Below are 22012 nucleotides of genomic sequence, written 5' to 3' on the forward strand. Positions count from 1 at the left end.
TAACAGAACTTGGCTACATTTGCAAAAGTTCTTCAGTAATCCTGTTAATAAAGACAGCTTTCCAAAGTAAAAAAAATGATTAGAGTGCTCAACCATGTAGAACTGGGACCTGACAAAGAGGATCCTAAAGCTGCACTTTTTCTTTTTTAAACAACCAACTTTACAGTTTAGTTTCCTGCTGAGGCAATGTCTTTTTTTTTCCATCTAAAAAAAAAACAGAAAACAAAAAAAAACAGATAGGTCATGGGGTTTGGTGGCCCTGTTCATCAACTAGAGGATTTTCTAATATCCTGCATGGCAGGACTGGAGCGTAATAATGCAATTAAGACAGTGAGGTGTGCTGCAATGAGAATCTTTACTGTGGGACATTGGCTCCATTCAAAATTAATTAAATTAACCTAGCTTCTGCTAATGTTACACTGCAGGGCATTTTCATTTGCAAAAGATTCTCTTTCTTTTTCTGGTCAGTGGTGATCTTCTTTTACTGAGAGACAAATGTCTTTACATGCACAAAGCTGAGATCAGAATACTGGCCATGTGTCAGTGCTACTAGCACCCCATTAGTTTTGATCTTTTTTTTTTTAAGGCTAGGGTAAGTAGTCCTGTTCTAAATGTCATGTGCTACAATGTTTAACTGGACGAAAGTAACCTTCAATCTGGAACAATTTTAAAGAACAGAGAATTAGGTGTCTAACTATTGTCCACTTTCACAGTTCACCACCTTCTAGGCTTATGCATCATTTTTGTTTGCTTGTTTATAAAGGATATCATAATCAAAATAAAACTCCGTTATTGGATTTCCACCTTTACCTCAAGGATCTTTAATTATTACGGCTTTAAAAAGGAAGGCAAGCTTTAAAGAGGGAGTAACCGCTCCAGATGACTAACTAGCATAAGCAGGATAAGCACATGGCTAATTGTCATATCATTACATAATGCACAGTAACAAGCGAATTTGCAAGCTGCAGTTTATAAAATGCAGTCTTAATTAAAAAAGAAAATGTATAAACCAGCACGTATTTATTAGGTGTACTTTACCACAAAGACTGGCTAACATACCAGTTAGTTCCCTCCTCTCCTCTCTGTCAAATAGAATTTTTGATTTGACTGTTTACAATCATGAACAGAGTTTTGCTGCACTTACCCTTGATAACATGTCAGTATCATGCCTCAGTTAGTAACATGAGACCTCAATGGTCATGGTGTTATTGAAGCACAATATTCAGATGCCTTATAAAAAAAATATTGCATTCAAACAGCCTTGAACTGGACATGTATGGAAGACTTTGGCAACAGCAAAGATAGCATGGAAGGATATTTTATTAGCACAGTTGAAGCTCCTTGGTACCAGCTGAGCATCATTTAAATGGGACAGCCTACCTGAGTATTGCTGACCATTGCTGAGATAAGATAATGTGCTATGTCACAGAGACAAAAAGGTTAAGTTCACTGTACTCAAATGGCTTCTACAATCACCAGATGCACCAATCCAACAGAGCCCCTTTGGGATATAGTAGAACAGGACATTCGCATCATATTCAATGACAAATCAACTGTGTAGTGCTGTCACGTCAATACGGACAAAATCTGAGCAATGTTTACAGCACCTTGCTGAATCTTCGCCACAGAGAATTAAGGTGGTTCTGAATGCAAAAAAAGGGTCCAACCCTGTCCTAGCAAAGTGTACCTCATCTGTCATCTGATGAAAAAACGTTTTGTTTTGTTTTTTCAATTGACTACACATGGAGCAAAAGGTTTTTGCTATTACACACTGAAAGTAAATCATTATTTTTAAGGTTTGTAGGTTAATATTAAATATGGATCACGCTTCGTTTTAGATGTTTGTGTAATAGCTAAGATAAAGTGTACTCTACTTGCAAAACCCAACAAACCTATCAGCTAATTCTTTGATGATCTCCACCAATATATTATAGCTGCTATTGTTTTGTGAGCCTGTCCATGTGTGTGCATCATCAAGGTAAAGGCCTGGAAAAAATAATGCAGCGGGAAGTAGCTCAAAGGCAGTTCTGAGTTTTTTTGGCAGATGTTTATGGAGACGGGCGACAAATTAAGGGGAAAAAAAACAAAACAACAATAACACTGAGTCTTAGAAAGCTTTTGGGAGAAGTGCTGCCAGAACAGCTTTAACTCACCTTGGCAATGATTGCACAAATCTCCTGAACTTCTACAAAAGGGATGGAACATCACTACTCAAACAGTTATTTAAGTTTTGATGATGGTGCTGATAATGTTCCAGAATCTCCTACAGGTATTCAGTTGGGTTACACTGTGCTGACTGTTACAACCATACTATGTTATTCCCATTATTTTCACACTCAAGCCTTTAAGTAACTCCTTGAAAAGTATAGATAGGTTGTTAATGCTCTTACTATGAACCATGTAAAGTTTGCTGCAATAGGTGTAAGGCTGCTGGGGGATTCCCATGATGCATTGAGTATTTCTTCTTCAGTTACTTTTCTCACTCACTATCTGTTAATAGACCTCTCTGTAATGAATCATATTTGTTATTAATCTACAGGATGTCTTTTATCCTGTCTTCCTCCTCTCACCCCAACTGGTCGTGGCAGATGGCCACCCCTCACTGAGCCTGGTTCTGCCGGAGGCTTCTTCCTGTTAAAAGCTCATTTTTCTTTCCCACTGTCGCCAAAGCGCTTGCTCATAGGGGGTCATATGATTGTTGGGGTTTCTCTGTAGGTATTATTGTAGGGTCTACCTGACAATATAAAGCACCTTGAGGCGACTGTTGTTGTGATTTGGCGCTGTATAAATAAAACTGAATTGAATTAAGACCACTCCCTGGATTAACAGAGCACTATCCACCCTTCCTAACATACACTGTGTGGTAAGATTGGAACAGCTGTATAGGTGCTTCTGGCTTCAGATACATTGTAGCTGCTGCAAGGAAACGGCGAGAGAAAGTGATGTGTGATCCAGCCTATTGTAAATAGGACAGTCTTTAATTTCTAATGCTATCTTATTCCAAACAAACCCCAAAATGATTAACTTCTTGCACATCATTAGAAAAACATTTGCATGATCTGATCTGACTTGCTGTTTATTTTTTGAAAACAGCTCAGGTGATACAGATGCTCTGTTGCACCTGAGCTGTCAGGACTTGTGATAGAAGGATGTTTTACAGGTAATACATGCTGCGGATAAGTGTGTTTGTTAGCTTCATAGTGCATGCGGGTTGTGTAAGGTTTTTCCCCTCCTTGCTGTGTCCGGGGAGGAAGAGCCAGGACAGAGGAGCCCTCAGGCCAGGAGCCTGGGAGGACAAAGGGAGGTCACTTCATCCACTGGTGTCACACTCTAATTCATCTGTCAGGGCCTGCACAAGAGCAACATGCTCACACATGCACACAACGGTACACAAGTTCACACTGTTGCACAGGGACATAACTTTCACACACAAACACACATAGACACACAACAGGATGATAAGGCGACAGTAACTTACTTTAGCGGCTTTCAAAAGGATCTCTCTCTCCTGCTCATCCTTCCGCTGCTTCTCGATTCTCTCCAGCTGCTCAAAGAAGCGAAGCTGAGAGCGAACGTCTGCAGACTGCTCGTAGCACTCATCGTCCTGACAAGCAGATAGAGATAATTACTGTTTCAATGGTAATAGTTGAACAAGTCCCACTCAGCAGCTACTTCTAAGGCTTTAGCCACGTACTTCAAAACTCTGGGTTGCCTTCAGTTCAGATATTTCAAACTGAAAATAAGGTCAAGATGGTTGTGATATTAATAAGAAAACAGAATATTTCAAATGTAAGACACTTAGAAGACTCTTCCTCACTGTTAATGATTTGTTTACTTCATGATTTACATTTGAGGTTAGTCTTCTCACGTGTCTGCTAGTGTACATCTATATTCCCTGGGCAGCTCATTTAATCCTACACAGTTAGGTATGTAGGTATTTGGACAGTTCCACAGTTTTCCAGTTTTCTACCACCTCAGTGTATTTTAAATCAAACAATCAATATGTGATTGAATTACAGACCATCATCTTTAATTGGAGGGGTTTAAAAAAACTATCACATTAACCATTTAGGACTTAAAGCAAGTTTTATACATTTTTAAGCACTCAAAAGTAACTGGATATGGTAACATAATTTTAAATATATGAACTGTTTTCAATACTTGGATGAAAATCCTCTGCAGTCACTGACTGCCTGCAGGCTAGAACTCATGGACATCACCAAATGCTGGGTCTCTTCCCTTGGCAAGCTCTCCTTGGCCTTTCCTGTAACCACCTTCAGTTGCTGTTTGCTTGTTTCTCTCTCGGCATACAATTTTGTCTTCAGAAAATGAATTTCAACTCTCAATTGGGTTGAGAGGAGGTAACTGAGTTGGTCATTGAAGAATATCCCATCTGCTTTTGCAGTATACTTTGGGCTATTATTCATTGTACTGTAAAGAGCTGCCCGATCAGTTTTGCAGCATTTTGTAGAATCTCAGCAGACTAAAGCCTTGTGCACTTGAATCCTAATAGTAGCCATACATGCCCAAGCCATAACACTGACTCCACCCTTTTTGATAGAGAATATGGTATGCTTGGGATAATGCTTCTCCATACTTTTCTCTTCCCATCATTCTGGTAAAAGTTAGTCTAGGTTTCATCTGGTTTCGACTTGGTTAGATGATTTGAGGTTACTGAGCTGGTCAGTGCATTCACGTTTTCTGAGAAAGTACCAGGTTGTTTATTTGGTCACTCCTAAGGTTTTTGACATCTCTCCTCAGTTACGCTGACATCTATCTGGACCTCATATTAAGAATTCCAGTGAAAATAAACCTTCTGCAAGTTCAACACTTGGAATCAACTGCAGATGTTTTATCTGCTTAAGCTGTCATGCAATAATGAGGGAACAGCCCTCAACTGGCTGTGGACTGTTGTTATGCAGTGTCACACCTTTTTCAATATGTCATATCATTACTAATTACCTTAAAAACACTGATTTTGATTTAATGGTGTAAAAAATTCCACCTAATTTTCAAATCCTTTTTCCCTAAACAGATAGGATATTTATCCAGCGCAGCGACTAACTGTAGTTCCAGATTAACTAAATCTTCTTAAGCTATTGTATTAAAAAATTACAGCAGATTGCTATGATCATACAAATCTATATTTAAAATCAATTATTTGTTGAGAAGCAACCATAATTCTTTCAGCATTTTTTGGTTAAACAATGAAAAGAAACTTTAAAACACAAGTCAACTGGAACACCACCAGTCTGAACACATCAACAAACTTTTTCTATTTACAGACATTGCTTCTCTTTACCTATGTCACATCACTTCCCACTTGGGAGATAGAAAGGCAAGAGTAAAAACAACTTTTTTAGGCCATCAAAAGTTAATAGGATAATTGCTTATTTCTCATGTTTCTGTGTGACTGCATGTGTCTCATGCATCTCTGTTCTTGCTTGCACTTGATTTCTATATCACTCTCTTCTGTGTGTGTTTCCGTGAGTGGATGAGAGACGCCGAGTGGCACAGAGCACAAAGACACATCAGAGGAGACTCATCACCAGCCCCCTTCCACTCTCCCGCCCCCCTTTTCCTTCTCTCTCTCTCATCCAGCTTCCCTCCTCTTTGTTGCAGCGCTGAGCCTGCACTCTTGCCGTAGCTCCCGCCGCCGCTCCTGCCGAAGCCCGGCTGCACTTTAAGGCCGCTTTGTCTTTCGGTCTTTTCTCTCTCTCTCTCTTTTTTTCGCTGATGTCAACAGAGCTGGGCTCACAGTGCTTCATGCCTCCTTCACACACACCTCATTTACAAAACCACAAAAAAGGCAAAGAACGAATGGAAAGAAGAATCACAAAACAAGACGGGGACAGCAGTAGCAATGCTCTTCCTCGCTCCTCCTCATCCTCCCGTCTTGGCATCAAGAAAAACACATTTTCAAAAGTCCCCCCCCCCCCCCCCCCCCCCGACACACCCCCATTTCTCATAACGATGCAAAGATATAGCCTTCCAGCAGAGATGAATTTGTGCTTTAATGTTTACCAATTAAATGTGGTTATATAGTTATATTTAAGGGCTACAAGAAGTAAAGTCACCAATAATAACAAAAGTATGCAGCTGTAGGTAGACGGGCACTTACAAGTTCTTTTATAAGTTTTGACTGGCTGAAAACTCTGAGCTCTGGCGCTTTGTATCAACTTAAAGGTAAATAAGAGTTCTGACATTAACTTTTACGTGTTTATAGTTCCACTTTTGTTTGTGAGTTAACAAGTAAAAGGAAAAAAATGCATATGTGCATATGCCAGTGTGTATTTACATGACTGTTGAAGCATACAAATGCCTTCATATTCATGGCAGTTTAGTTTTGCATGTTTGCTACAATATCCCCATGGATTTTATTCCCTATCTTGAGTGTTTTGTGTATTTCTAAGTACGGTGACAGTCTAGTCTCATGAGATTTTCATTAAAATCAAAACAGACATCTACCAGTAATTTCAGTGAGTAGACTTCAATTTTATCATGTCCAATTTGGCACACTTTGGAAATAGATTCAACAGGTAGTGCCTTACCTTTGTATAAGCTGGCTTATGCCCACTCACGTCAGACCACTGGCTTGTGCCTGTCCGTTCGACAACCTCGGACCGTCCAAACCTCCAACTTCCACCCCAATACCACAGGACGAGCCCCCAAACTGTTACGGATTCAAATATTGGGGATGGATACAAGAGGAAAAACCAAAATAACAACACTGGTCCAGCCGGGTTGAGTCAAACGATGATTTTAATGATCACACGCGTGGGAGATGGACACCGTACGCAGACAGCATCAGATCTCAAAATGGTGGAGCATTGATCAAACTCTTATAGCCTCTAGTGGCCCCCACCTAATCATAAAAGCCTAAACATTCACATTCTTTCTCTCACACGGCGCCTAAGCTACGACCTTGGCTCCCTGTTTATCTGCTCCTGCTGAGATGGGACAGAAAACCTCTCCAGTATGTTCTGTTCTCTTCTAATCAGACAAATAAGGCGATGACTTTCTGCGAACAGTATTTCTTATAACTCAGCAGTATAATGCATCATAAAACAATATCATTCATTCACAATCAATCAGCAGTCTAATGTAATGCAAATCAGTTTAACAAATGCAATAGTTATCACCTTCTTCTAATTCAGGAGAATAATACAAACTAAAACTACATAATAATTCACAATCTTTAATTAGGGGTCTAACATGGCATAAAATAATATTATAATCCCACACTAGGATTCATTTAGTACCATTGGTGACCCTTTGTAACATTTTATGCAGCCCCTGAACAGAAGAAGGAAAAAATTGTCGACTGAACCTTTCATTCATCAACAGTTTATGTCATATCATGATAAAGTGGTGCCAAAAAAAACTACAGCAACATTTCTCTTTAATTTCAGCTCTTGTGTTCTGCCCATAAAAGCAGCTTACAATGTATAAACAATGCAGGTTCAAGAAACCTGTCTGTCCTCTCGGTGATGGCTGAAAAGACTATAAACCAGAACAAACATGACAATTACCCTATATAAACCACCATACTCTGATTACACATTACAATCTCAAACTATACGAGTTTGATGCGTTTGATGAGTTTTTTCTCTGCTGCCCTTAATCATATGGTAGCTACCTAAACAGGCACTTAGTCAGATTGTCTTATAATAAACCGGATAGTACTCGCTGCAAGCTGGGGCATGTGTGGTAAGGGTGTGAGACACACAGTCACTCATTATTCAGTATTATCACAATATCGCTATAAAAAGATCTATAAATAATATAATTCTACGACACATAGCAGTACATTGGTATATTCATATGACAGGAAATAATTCCCATAAAAAGGAGAAAAAAATCCCCCCCAAATAATCAATTTTTCATTGTCAGTGTAAATCATTATTATTCAAATGTAATCAATCCCATGTACTCATTTATTGTTCTGTTCACTCTACCCTCCTTCACTGGATAACAGCCACCACAAAAAAACTCATACTTGTTATAAAGTATGAGGCTCATAAAATTAAATCTTGGCAGGTGGCTGATCTGATCATAGTTTTCTTTTATTGTGTTTTGTTGTGTTTCAGTTCGTGGTGCTTCATTTGCCTCACTCAAGTGACATGCAACAGTAAGACTACGGTTTCAGAAATGCAGCTGCATGATTATTACATTTTTTTTCATGCTGAAACTGTACTGAGCTCAAAGTGACAGCCCTTGTCAAGCCCCTCAACATATCTTTTTTGAGTGTGTGTGTGTGTAGGGGGCAGAACATATTTATTTGCAAACGTCCTACCTTACAGGAGTCCAGTCGGTGCTGTGCGATAGTAGAAACCTTTTCTACTACCGTCCGAAGCCGTGACTGCGTGGCGTGTGAGATGAATGTCACTGTCTCCATGGGGACTTCCGTAATTCCAAACTTTTTAGCTGCGAAAGATATATTAACACACACATTTAGGACAAGATGACATTTCTATGATCAGATAGGGTTTTGCAAATATTTCTTACTTTGCCCAGGTTTATCAACAACTGCTCAAATACATATGGAGACTATTTTAGGATTTTTATTTAGATATTTTTAATTTGTCTGAGAGAATAAGTCATTTTTTGCATTTGTTCATTTTTTTTTGTCACTAGTAAGTTAATGAAACACATTTCCGGTGTGGTGTTCTTTCAGTTTTCAACATTCCTTTCTCAAGTAGGGTCCCCCTCTACAGTTTGAGAAACTCTAACTCCACTATCTTGCTCTGCAATTGGCAACAAAAGCCCTTCTTCTTTGGAGACCTACTTTGAGGTGAAGGGCCACTTCAACCAGCACCTGCTGCAGCACTGAAGAACTGGTTCATGTGCCTTTACACAAAGAGAACGAGGACAATCACTGCCAGCTGCAGGCCAAGAAGGTGAAGTTGGAGTTCATTTGAAGGATGAGAGACTCATTTGAGAGGCCACTGATTGCAAACATAAATGGTGAAGACTCGTGTACATGTGCTCACATATATGTCCTAAAAACAGAACCTAAAACTCTGGGAATCACTGGATTAGTACATCATTAGTGTCAAACAGATGCATTTTTTGGACACACCAGGTACAGCTAGTACTTTTGCTTCTTATAATTTCATCTATTTCATTAAATCCTAAAATATTGATCCTCCACTTTACCAACAAGGAGTTTTCTAATGTAACATCTGTTCCACATTTAATTTACTTAATGTTATAAACAGGTCATAAGTCACTGTTATATCGTCACTTAAATTGCTGCTAAGACTTAAGAAAAGCAGCAGATAAGCAGGTAGAATTAAAACACATACAGTGCATCTGTAAAATATTCACAATGCTTCACTTATTCTACAGTTTGTCATATTACAGCCTTATTCTGAAATGGAATAATTAACTTTTCACCTCAAAATTATAAATACAATATCCCATAATGAGAAAGGGGAAAAAAGTTTGTTTGATGTACAGATTTATTAAAAATAAAAAACAAATATATAACATATACATACAGGTCCATCCTGTTTCCACTGATATTTTATCAGATGTTTCTAAAACTTGATTGAAGTTCATCTGAGATAAAAACAGTTGTCTGGAAATGATTTGGAAAGACACACATGTCTATATAAGGTCATATAGCTCACAGTGCATGTCAAAGCACAAAAGAGCATGAAGTCCAAGGAAATGTCTGTAGACCTCGGACACAGCATTATATCAAGGCAAAGATCTCAGAAAAGGTACAGAAAAACTTCTCCAGCATTTAAGGTCACAATGAGCGCAATGGCCTCAGTCATGCGTAAATGGAAGAAGTTTGAAATGACCAGGACTCTTCCTAGAACTGACTGGCTGGCCAATCTGAGCAATGGTGGTAGAAGGGCCTTAAAAGAGAGAGGGAGGTGACCTAGAATCCAAAGGTCACTCTAACAGAGCTCCAGCCTTGCTCTGTGGAGAGTGGAGAACCGTTCAAAAGGACAATAATTTCTGCAGCCCTCCACCAATCAGGTCTGTACGGTAGAGTGGCCAGATGGAAGCCATTCCTCAGCAAAAGCCCAATGACAATCCGCTTGGAGTTTGCCAAAAGCTACCTGAAGGACTCTCAGACCACGAGAAACTCGTTGGACTGAATGCTAAGCGTCATGTCTAGTGGAATCCAGGTATCACTCATCACCCGGCCAACACCATCCCTACACAAAATAACCTGCTCCAGAGCCCTCTGGACCTCAGAGGTTCACCTTTTAACAGTTACCCTAAGCACACAGCCAAAAACAAAAGGGGGCTTTGGCACCAGCCTGTAAATGTCCTTGAGTGGGCTAGCCAGAGCCCTTGACTTGAACACGATTGAACATCTCTGCAGAGATCTGAAACTGGCTTTGCACCAACACTCCCCATCCAACCTGACTGAGCTTGCGAGATCCTGCAAAGGCGAATGGGAGAAGCTGCTTAAAAATAGGTTTGCTAAGCTTGTAGCGCCAAGCTTAAAACACTTGAAACTGTATTAGCTGCCGATGGTGCTTCAACAAAGTATTGTGTAAAGGATGTGAATATTACGTATATATACGTACATGTTATATTTATGTTTAGTATTTTTAATAAATTTGCAAGAATTTCAAACCTCACTTTTTACTTGGTCATTATGGGATATTTGGTGAAAAGTGATTATAATCTATTTTGGATTAAGGCTGTAACATGACAAAATTTGGAACAAATGAAATGCTGTGAATACTTTTCAGATCCAGTGCACAAGCTCACACAGCCCTCCCAAAGAAGTCAAGAAGTAAAAGCACATCAACAGATGACCACAAACTCCACTGAGTACCTTCACTTATGCGCACATATACACCCACTGTTCTTACACATTCATACAGAAAAACTGTCTGGATTAGTATGTGCAATTAACTCCCAGAAAGAAGACTCATTGCACAGAAAAGTTAATTTGTTTCACAGTCTTAGTGCAAATTCTCAAGTGGCTTTACCAGCTAAGCTCCTTCAAGTGTGTAAACGACATTGACCATCTCTTTTCATAGAAGGATAATTTAGTTTCCTTGGAGCAAAACTCATCTGAAGTCATAACAAAAGAGAGGAGGACAGACTTTGGTAGGGTTACTATCTGTTTCCAACTTCCTTTTAAATTATTCCATTAACATAATTTTCTCTCTGGCACCCTTTTAAGTAAACCACACCAATTATTTAAATCAGCTGAACAATACATACACTTCTCAGCAGCTAAAGCTTTGAAACGGATGGAGGGAGCCCTGTTAGCCTTATAATTACAGTGGCAATACATGTGGCAAAGTCACAAGGTCAAAGAAAAACGCTAATAGGCTCCTGCTCCCTAAAAAATGCAATCTATCAGGGACATTAATATTTCAGACAAAGTTTAAGAGACTTGGCCGCAGAGAGAGAACAAAAACATATTCTTCAACTTGATACAGATCATTATTCTTCACCTAGAAAAAGCATGTAAAACAGCTAGAAAACGACTAATGATCTGTACAGCTATAACATTTTGTTTAATTCTGACTAAAATAGCATTAAGAATAAAAAGACAAGCACCAAAGACTGTAACACTTCCAGTTGCGTGGTTAATTCAACTCATTTAAGCTACCTTGTGTATGATTTTTTTGCCAAACTACTGACACTAATGATGGCAGTGTTGTTCAGTGAAATAAAGAACTGAAAATTTATATCGAAAACTGATATATAGATTCTACAAGGTGACATTACCTCTGACATTACCTCCAATGCCTCTATCTGGAGAAAATTAAATTTATAAACAGATATTGTCAAAATAGAAGCTTTCTGTGAAACAGGATGTGTTAAAAACTCAAAACTCAAGTGCATCCAAGATTGTCTAACTTAGCATAAATGCAGCCGGATTCTCAGAGCGCTGTGGTTTTTAAGACCTTAGAAATTCTTCTTCAAAACTTTCTCTGAATTCACAATGTGTTCCACCAAAAATTTGTTTAAGAAAAGACATAAAACTGATTTTTTAATATTTATTTATTAAATTTGTTTTAACCACCAACCATGTTTCCTTGCAAGCAGTCTTTTTCTTTCTTGTCTGCATTGACACATTGCTAAAATTCCTATGTGTGCATATGAGTAACATATTAGTATACACAAGATAAGCAAAAAGGTAAACCACACATAAAAAAAACAGGTCTACAATTCTGCTAAAAGTTTAAAAACCAGCACAAGATGATGACACATCAATATTGTGTTCAAAACTTATGAGTTCCCTGAGTGGCTCCGTAACAAAAGTCCAGATGGCAAGAAATCCAACTGCAAACAAATGGTATACACCTAAACTCCCTGTTGGAGCTGGATTAACTAAAAGAATATTTGTTTAAAAAAAATAAAATAAAATAACATGCTACACTGACTTCAGACCCCACCAGGTGACCACCTGTCCTTGGCTTTTTTTCCCCACTTTTATTTAAATGACACAGTAAAAGTCCGTTTTTAGAGTTTACTAGTCAATAAACCAAAGTTAATCGTACAGGCTACAATTGACATATTTGTGTTCTTCATCGCTAAATCTGCATGTATTACATGTCAACTCTGATAAATTTAAAAAAACACATCATTTGGCTAATTGAAAGTTGTTTATTCAGCTGCCAAATACTTTTTAAAACAACAGACATAGTGAAATCTCATGATGAGACTCATTCTGCAATGATACTTGGATTTTTTAGTTCCTGTTAAACTTGCTGGTATTGATTGGAAAAAGAGTCTCCCTGAAAAGTACCTGGCAGTGAAAATGGACAAGTCCCATCTGTTGTAGTTTATATCTAAAATAATTGCAACTATGTCATTCCTTCTCAAAATACACAGCCAGTTTCCATAACTGGATTGATATTTATTTCAGCATCCATTGACGAGATGGCCAGACCATAACTGACCACTACAAAGTCAGAAAAGACTTCTCTACTGCACGTCATGAGTCAGTATTTAAGTAAGACCACAACAAGGACCACTCCATTCTCAAATGACAGAGATGCCATCATGCAGAGTCACTTTCCTGTTACAGGCACACCCATTCTACATATGCTTGATGTTATGCCAAGAAAACACCAAAGCAAATTCTTACAGCAAACGAGAAACAATTACTCACAAAAGCAAAGTCTGAACACTGTACTACAAAAGCCAAGAAGTTTAAGATAGTCTTCTCTCCTCCTCTTATGAAGCAGGTGCAGAGCCGAAAAAACAAATGGGACAAAGAATCGTTAATTCTTTTCAGCAAAGTATTTCACTAACTAGTAAGAAAATTACAGAGAAACCCTGTTATACTGGACAAGTTGGACAGTATTAGCATGTGGTATCCACCCAATAACACTGGTCAACCAATATCTTAGTTCAGCTCAACTATAAACTGATATAAAAGATGGATGTAGCTACATCACCTGTCAAGGGCAGTGCTCACCTTCATTTGGCTAACAACATAACAAATAGATGATACAGCATGCTTTGTTTTATTGCAATTATTGAGGTCTATCATTTACAAAGCTAACTTCATGTTATATTTAATAACACATAATTGCATTTTGGCACTCAGAAATTAGAAAAGTTCAGCGAAAGAGAGCAGATGGCTGTTTGCCAAAAGACTTCTATAGAGCTGGTAATCTTTCTACGACCACAGGAGTTGTAGCAATAGGGCTGTTCAATACAAGATGATGACATAAAAACATCTATCGCTATTGTTTGTTTCGTGGTGTAGCAAAATAAACTGTTTACGGTAATATTTTTTCATCGTTTTCATGGTCACTGTAGTGGCTATATTAATTTCTTAAAGTTCTCTCTTTCTCTTATATTTAATATAACCACACTACAGACGGACAAGCGCTTGTTTTATGCGTTGTGGTTAGCAACAACGACGGTAAAAACGTGCGCGTCCGCTTGTTTATTTTCCACATAAACCTTTCACAATAAAGCTCAAGATCCTGTTGAGACTTTTCAAAATAAACTGAATCACGTGAAAGAGTGTGCAGAGTATTTACGGATGAGAAGCAAAAAAGAGCCGTCAGGTGCTAAAAAAAATAAACCTTAGACTCAAATGTTAGAACAGGCTTTTCCCTGCAGCACACTGTGTAATAAATACTTACAAAGAAAACGGCGGCCGTTAAAACTTATGTCTAAAAATGTATAGTTTCATACATCGTTAAAACGCTCGAATCCAGGTACACGACGCCCAGCTGGAAACACTTCACGCAAGTCGAGCTGCCCGAGATTCACAGAATTTACAGAAAATGTTACATTTTTGTGATTTATATCGTCATCGGGCGATAGATGTCTTATATCGGGGATATGAGATTTTGGTCATATCGCCCAGCCCTATGTAGCGATAGTGATAATTCTTTCTCAGAGATCACAAACAAATACTATTAGTGCTAAAAAGCTTAGTGGATTGGCATAATTACCTCATTCCTGTTATATTCTGTATAATAAATCAAAGTAAAAAAAAAAGAGATTTGGTAATGTTGCTTAAGAAGGTTTTTGTAATATTAGTAAAATGTACTATTTTGTACAAATTTGAAACTAATTTAAGCAGGGATATGTTCAATGGTTAAATATACTCTAATGCCAACCATGTCTGTGTTAGCCACTTCAGGGTATGCAAGTTTCTTGATAAAAAGAAAAAAAATTAAAATGGGTTTGCAGCATTAGAGATCATTAGCAGCTAGCAGGAAATACTATTTATAGATATTCCAAATACAAATAAAAGGCAATAAGCCAGCAAAACATTATTTGTATTTCATCTTAAGATTTAGCTTTTTTTTTAATAAAAAATGAAAAAACAAAAAACATTTTCAATAAATATGGGCTCCCTGTGTGTGTGTGTGTGTGTGTGTGTGTGTGTGTGTGTGTGTGTGTGTGTGTGTGTGTGTGTGTGTGTGTGTCTTTAAGGTACCAGTGGACTATCATTACTTTGAGGAGCTTTCCTAGAGAACTCCAGCTGTGCCTGTGTTCTGGTTCCTGAGATGGGGGTGGAGTGCTGCTTTTTAGCTTTGCAGCCCCCACCACCACCACCACTACAAGCTCAAGGACAAGCCTGGAGAGTTATGAGAGAAGGGAGACAGGTTTGGGAGGCGAGGGCGGCCCAAGTGTTTGTTTGCAGGGGATAAATGAGAGAGGAGAGGAAGCAAGACACGGAGAGACATGAAGATGAAAATAAAGAAGGGGATAGAAAGAGCCAGTCCCCTCTTGAATTCACAATTCAGAAAATACATCAAAAGGGGGTTAGAAAGGGGAAATTAAGACATCTAAGAAAAGAAAAGAAAGAAAGCTACTACAGCCAGTGTTTTCATGGGGGCAACCAGGGCAGGAAAGGTCACAATTAAGTTTTTTGCAGGATGCTAAATGTTAAATTGGAACAAAGTTGGTGCTTTTGCAGGAAAGAAGAGCAGCCGAGCCTTTCTGATTGAGTGGAGCTGGCAGGCTCGGGGAGCCTCCCTCGGACTGCTGTCAGCTGGGAGCGTGGAGGGGCCAATCACTGACACAACAAAGCTGCATAAGTGCCACTTCCCCAGCAGGGGGCGCCCTAGCCTCCTGCCCCGTATCATGCTGTGTGCCCCCCTGAGGAAAGATTTATATTTTTAAACAACTCTTCTACCCCAAGGTGACGGGATAACAACCATGCCAAGGGTCCACGTAATGAAACATGACCCGCAGGCCTTCATGCTACACTAAAGATACTTTAATTGAGATAAAAACAAGATGAGGGTGCTAGACTCCCCGTCACGTGGAATTATACTGTGTGTTTTTTGATCTGATGCACAGGAGCAAGATGCTAGGCACAGTTATTTTGAGCAATAATGCTCATTACACGTTTTCACAGGTTTTACCGTGCAGCTACAGCCTTAGGTATATATCAAGCAATGAAATGGATTGCCGCTAGCAAAAAGAGGTAATGAAGACACCATCACTCGTATGTGATACTGCATACAAGCAAGACTTCTCCGCCTATATTGATTAGCTCAGGCAATATTGTGCGCTTTTAGTGGATCTTGACACTCTGATAAGCCGAGAAAGATTCAAAATTTCACTGGCAAGTTACATCCCTCTAAACTCTGTTCCTTTAGTCCAGAGGACAATCTGACAGCCAGCCTTCAAAAGACAAACCCATAAAGTATTTATGCATGTGCCTGGGGTCCAGTGAGTTCAGACAGCCACTGAAGAATTCATTAAAGGAGGTGAAAGAATTTTTAAGTGTATCAAATTTAAACCAAGGCCAAACAAGAAATGCTCAGTCTGAACCACAGAAGGAGAAAAAAATCAAAACTGTCTGTAGTGATGACACAATAAATACAAAAACAACATGGTCCTTACACAAAAGGCAACAGAGAATCTTTTTATCATGACATGACGAGGAATTTTCCTACTGCATCAGTAACCATTTTTATCTGCCATTAAGAACACCTAAAAGCTACAGTTCTGTGAAACAGTATTTGCCCCCTTCCTGATTTCTTATTTATTTTCCCCATTTTTGTCACACTTACGTGTTTCAGATTATCAAGCAAATTTTAATGTCAGACAAAGATAACTCGACCAAATAGGAAATGAGGTTTTTAAATGATGAGATTCATTTATTAAGGAAAAAAGGTTCATCAAACCTACCTGGCTGTATCGGATAAAAGTAATTGCCCCCTAAGCCTAACAACTAGTTGTGCCATCCTTGGCAGCAAGAACTGAAATGAAGTAATAACTGGCAATGAGTCGTTGACATCATTGTGGAGGAATTCTGGCCCACTTGTCTTTGCAGAATTATCTTAATTCAGCCACAATGGAGGGTTTTTGAGCATGAGCAACCTGTTTTAAGCTCATGCCAACCATTGCAATTGCACTAAAGTCCAGGCATTGTCCAGGCTCCTGGCAGTAATCGGGCCTAAGTGTAAATAATGAAATTGTACTCAGCTTTCCAGAAAGCATGGTTAATTACAGTTAATTCATGACATAGCTTCCCCCCCCAACAAATGAAATCATTATTTAAAAACTGCATTTTGTATTTACTCACATTAACTTTGTCTAATATTTAAATTTGTTTGAAATATTCAGGTGTGTGAAATATGCAAAAACAAGAAACCAGGAAGGGGGCAAATACATTTGGCAAGTCTTTATATGTCACTTCTGCAATGAGTGGTCAGGATTCACCTGTTTCTTGAATTCGTCGGTGTAGCAGCCCCGGATGAAGAAAGGCCTCGTCTTTACATGAGCGGATCTGCGTTCCCACGAGGTCAGAGTTGGTGGCGAGTATTCTGGCACTTTCCTCATTCAGGTTCACCCCGGCCATAGAAGCCACATCATTGATATCATCATCGTCCCTGAAGGACGAGATGGTAGATGGTAAAAAAATACGAAAATACAAAAAAAAATACGGAAACACGCATTTTATTGTGGTACATTTTTACAACACATTTCTGTCGTGCAACAAGACGAATATGCATCTGTCCAAGTTTTACTTTAGGTAAAGTCTGTGAAATTTCTACAGCTCTCCAAGGGTCTCTCAGAAAACTTGAGAGGCCCTTTTCACAGTTCTACTGACTCCTACTGGAAGCTGTGTTCAAAATATTTCCTCTTCTTTTTAGCTCCAAAATCACCAGGAAAATTCTTTAATTGTGTATTCACGCCCTAACATTACATTGTCAACTAGGAGATTTTTCACAGGGATATTTGCCTGGACAAAATTATGCATTAGTTTTGTTACAAGGGGCTATACGTTGCTCATAATGGCACAGAAGTCCCATTCCAGGGTCTATTTGCGTCAACACTTTGAGAGTCAGGGAGATGAAGAGCGTTTGGAAGCTGTGTTTTGCTCGGTAAGGATGCTCCTGAGAATTGGCAAAGAGCTGCAATGAATCTGGCTATAGACTAATGTCAACAAACTCTATTTACACAATCATGTGCAACACACAGTGATGTATTTTCTCAGAGCACTGGTCATTTCTCATGGTCATAATGCAGACTTCACAATGTTTACACAGTATTACAGTTTAGCAAAGACAAAGGAGTATAAACATGCAAAATGTGTGCTATGGTCACTGTGTTTCTTTCTCAAAGAGGTTTACATATTCTGTAAAAGGCTGCAAGTTTCTTTGTGAGTTGTCACTGGGAAAAATTCCTTTACAATTATTATACTTGGCAAGTAATGATTATGATCCTGGCCTGAATTAGCAGAGCAGTGATATGTTGTGCTTACAGGACTGGCCTAGAACGAGGAGCGGATTTTCTGAGTGGCTTTGACGGAGAGAACAAAGAACCACAGAACACACACAGAGTGGCCTCTTGCCACTCACTGGCTAACCTCCGTAATCATTTACGTTCATGCCACTGTTGTGGGTTGCGACAGAGTTTACGTGTGTGTTGCTGTGCTTTTGCGTACACATGTGTGCAGCACGGGGCACCGAGTTCTTTCAGGCGTCTCGGGGTGTGGGCACACACCGTCAGCCAAGTCCACCCCACCGAGGCCCTCCTGCTCCTTAGTGCGGCCACGGAGAGCCGATATGAAACTTGACACCACGGCAGGAGGTTGACAAAGACGATTAGAGTAGCTCCCTGAACTCTACACACCTCAACCTTCTCTCGTCTTTTCCTCCTCTCCTCCAGCTCTCTAATTAAGCCTTCACAGAGAAAATCTACACACCAACGCAAGCGTGGATGCATAGGATTATGATCTGTGTTGCACCTCAGGCTGTGCACTTTTCTTTATCACGTCCTTATGGATAACTTGACCTGGCTTAAAATCACACACACACCTTAGGCTATACTCAACCAGCTAAGTAAAGAAAAACTAAAAACTACACATCAGGCCAATGTCCATGATGGAAAAGTGACTACACAAGATCACTCAAAGCCAAAGCAAAATCTCAGTATCAATGCATCCAAAGAGATCAAAAAAATATTTGAACCGATGCAAAAATCTCTACCTGATGACAATAATGTGATGATAATACGATAATGACAATAATCATAAGTCTTTTCTGTAAACTGAATGTCAGGACATAACATCATACAACAGGTTTTGCTTTATATAGCCATGTATCCATTGTCTCCTGCTTGTCTAATTAAGGGTCACAAGGGGGCTGGTGCCTGTGCCAGCTGCCCCAGCTGGAGTGAGAGGCAGGGTATACCCTGAACAGGTCACCAGTCTGTTGGAAGGCTAAAATGAGACAACTATTCACACCTACAACTGCCAGTTAACCAAATATGTATGTCTTTGGACTGTGAGAAGAAGCTACAGTACTCAGAGAGAACCCACAAAGCCACAGGGAAAACACACAAACTCCACACAGAAAGGCCCCAGATGACCTGTGGATTCAAACCCAAGAAACTCTTGGCGTGAGGCAGCAGCAGTGCAAACTACCCACCACCATGCCAAATTTCATTACAGTCGTGTAGTGCACTGAACTCGTGGTTCCAAAATTGATTTCTATTTTACTCATTTTTTTAATCTGGATTCTTTTAGGTGAACTAAAAACATTGTGGGAAAAGGTACAGGTTATGAAAAGCTTTTCTTCTCAGGGTTGAGAGTAGATGAATATATTTCTTGCATATGATAAAGATAGAAAGAGATAGAGAGAGACCGAAATCTCATGTTGGCAGAACACATCACATAGTCTTAGACTAGAAAATCTCTGCAAAACTGGCTAGGCTACTTTTACATGAACCGTTATATTACAGCAAACTGTGGGGTGGGCACTGAGCCACTCCAGGTGGGGCATGGAGCACTAGGGGGAAATATCGTATGAAACTAAGCTGAATTAATGTGAATTACAAAGGGAACGATAGCATTCTAACCTGTATTCACTGAACGTCAACTTGGATCCATTTTTTATTGTTAATGATTGATTACAAATTAGAAGTGTAGGGTGTTGTTTCAGCTTCTGAAGTTGTGCATGTGAGATAAAGTTTGAGAACCACTGAATTAAATCAATGCATACAATTTCAGTACATAAAAAGGTTTTCAGTGATTCTTTTGGTCAATATTACATGGATTAACAGTTGAGCATTTTATTAGTAGTAGTATTATTTCAAATAATTTGACTAAAAATGACAAAGAAGGTTAACTTATTTGGAATAAAAGAAGAATAAAGGAAAAAGATGTATTCACTGTACTAATGGAGTCTCGTTATCTGAGTAATAAAAAATAAAATAATACCATAGGGTCAAGATCTCCAATTTATACTGCAGAAAAAAGTGTTATTTTTAAATCAAGATGGTACAGCTATAGCTGCACTATAGCCCGAGGATTTCTTTACAGCAGGGGTGTCAAACTCAAATACACAGTGGGCCAAAATTCAAAACTGGAACAAAGTCGTGGGCTAACGTTAATATTTATTGAAATATATTTATTCCTCCAGATATAAGAATCAATCTTTTCTTATGGACACGTTTTGCTGAAAAACTGAATATGGAACAAGCAAAGCTTAATACTAAACAATATATATAAGCTGTATAATACCAGTAGGCCAGCTCTAACAGAAATTTGGTATGGCTTCGCGGGCCAAATGTAATTAGGCTGCGGGCCAAATTTGGCCCGCGGGCCAGAGTTTGACACCTATGCTTTACAGGAAATGTATGTGTAGTTTGAATAATTATTTACAATGAATCTACAGAGTTAACATTTTGTGTATCGGCACACAAAATATCAACCAGTATCCAAAGATTCTGGTAATCCTTTTTTCTTTGATGATCTGTTTTCAGGGCCATTTGAGATCACCAAGGCTGAAATCAAACGAGAATGCTAAAGACAGGTCTGACATTAAAAGGAGAGAGTGAGATATGAAATGCAAAATATTCCCGACTATATCTCTGCACTAATAAAGCAGATATGCAATTAGCTTCCACGGAAGCTAAAGAGCAGGCTCTCAGTTATTGGTTTGGGTTGGCTCAGGGACTCGGAGCCAGAGGCCACATAAATACATATGCATGTCGTTTCCACATCAAGCTTGTGTTTCAGCGAGGGCATGCCATAGGAGGTTGGAGAATTGCACTTGCTGTTTAGAGGTTGTGTAGGTGTGGGGTGCATTCAGATCTCCTCCGCCCCCCTCCCCCTTCTCTAAGACTACCACACTGATCCACCCCCTTTATCCCTGTGGATAAAGGTCTCTGTGCCCAGGCAGGGGGCCCTGATTGATCCCTGTGACTAACACCCAGGCCATGCATGTTGTTGTGCCCACACTGAGAGACAAGCGCCACTGGAGAAGTATTCTCCATAAAACAGCCTTAAGTTCAATGGGCAGCTGACAGGACATGTGTTAATGACCAAAATGAATGATAGCATAGGCTTAAGAGCCTTCCAAAGACCAACAACAGGTCAAGTATTGTTTCATGTTTAATGGGTAAGTGTTATTAATTCATTACAACACTCAGGCTGTTATTATTCCCAAGCACTTAAAATACCTGGCAAGGAAATGGTGTGATGTAGGTGACGATCTGATCAATGCTAAGAGTCATAAGTATATTTTGTAGCATTTTAAACGTTCCTGTATCTATGTGGAGTGCTGCCACTTTCTTTGGAGTTTTTGAACATCTTTGTCACCAGCTGGCCAGAGGTGCTAGCTACCTCTGCTCATTCTTCATCAATTTTTCCCCCAAATCTCAACATAATCGAATCTTGTGGTTGCCGTGCTTACAAGTGGCAACATCAACATTTTTCAGAGATCACTTTTAAGTTCTAATTTACTTTTAAAGTTCTTCTTAGCAAAACGGGCGCATCACATAGCAATTTATACAGCAACAAAGGATATAACCGCAAAGCATAATGAAGTCAGTTTGCTGGTACATGATGGAAAAGAGCTGGTGGACTTTTGCGTCCACTGGCAACAGTGACTGATGAACAAAAACTTTTGATCCTAATTTTGCATGTGTATCTGTGTGTCTTTTCCTATGCAACCATGCCAGTATTCGTTAATGCGCAGGGATGTGTGTCCACCATGAAGCACAGGGTTGGATTTGAGGGGCTGAGGCTGAGCTCGGAGGTTGGCAGAGGGCTGAGGGCCTCGGCTGGCTCGCCAGTGATTACAGC

General features: G+C 39.3%; 1 protein-coding gene across 2 annotated transcripts in view; it reads right to left on the minus strand.

Annotated features, from left to right (window-relative positions):
• Positions 1-22012, minus strand: part of LOC146393272 (transcription initiation factor TFIID subunit 4) — a 92379-nt gene that overhangs the window by 44080 nt on the left and 26287 nt on the right. For both annotated transcript variants that reach the window (XM_084928848.1, XM_084928839.1), the window contains 3 exons: positions 17140-17309; positions 8297-8427; positions 3479-3604 (listed from right to left, as the gene is read on the minus strand). In XM_084928848.1, the coding sequence (XP_084784974.1) occupies positions 3479-3604; positions 8297-8427; positions 17140-17309 (427 nt within the window). The remainder of the gene's footprint in view (positions 1-3478; positions 3605-8296; positions 8428-17139; positions 17310-22012) is intronic.

This window comes from Perissodus microlepis, chromosome 1, assembly GCF_051167445.1.
Source record: "Perissodus microlepis isolate ML-2025 ecotype Zambia chromosome 1, ASM5116744v1, whole genome shotgun sequence".
Taxonomy (NCBI): Eukaryota; Metazoa; Chordata; class Actinopteri; order Cichliformes; family Cichlidae; genus Perissodus; species Perissodus microlepis.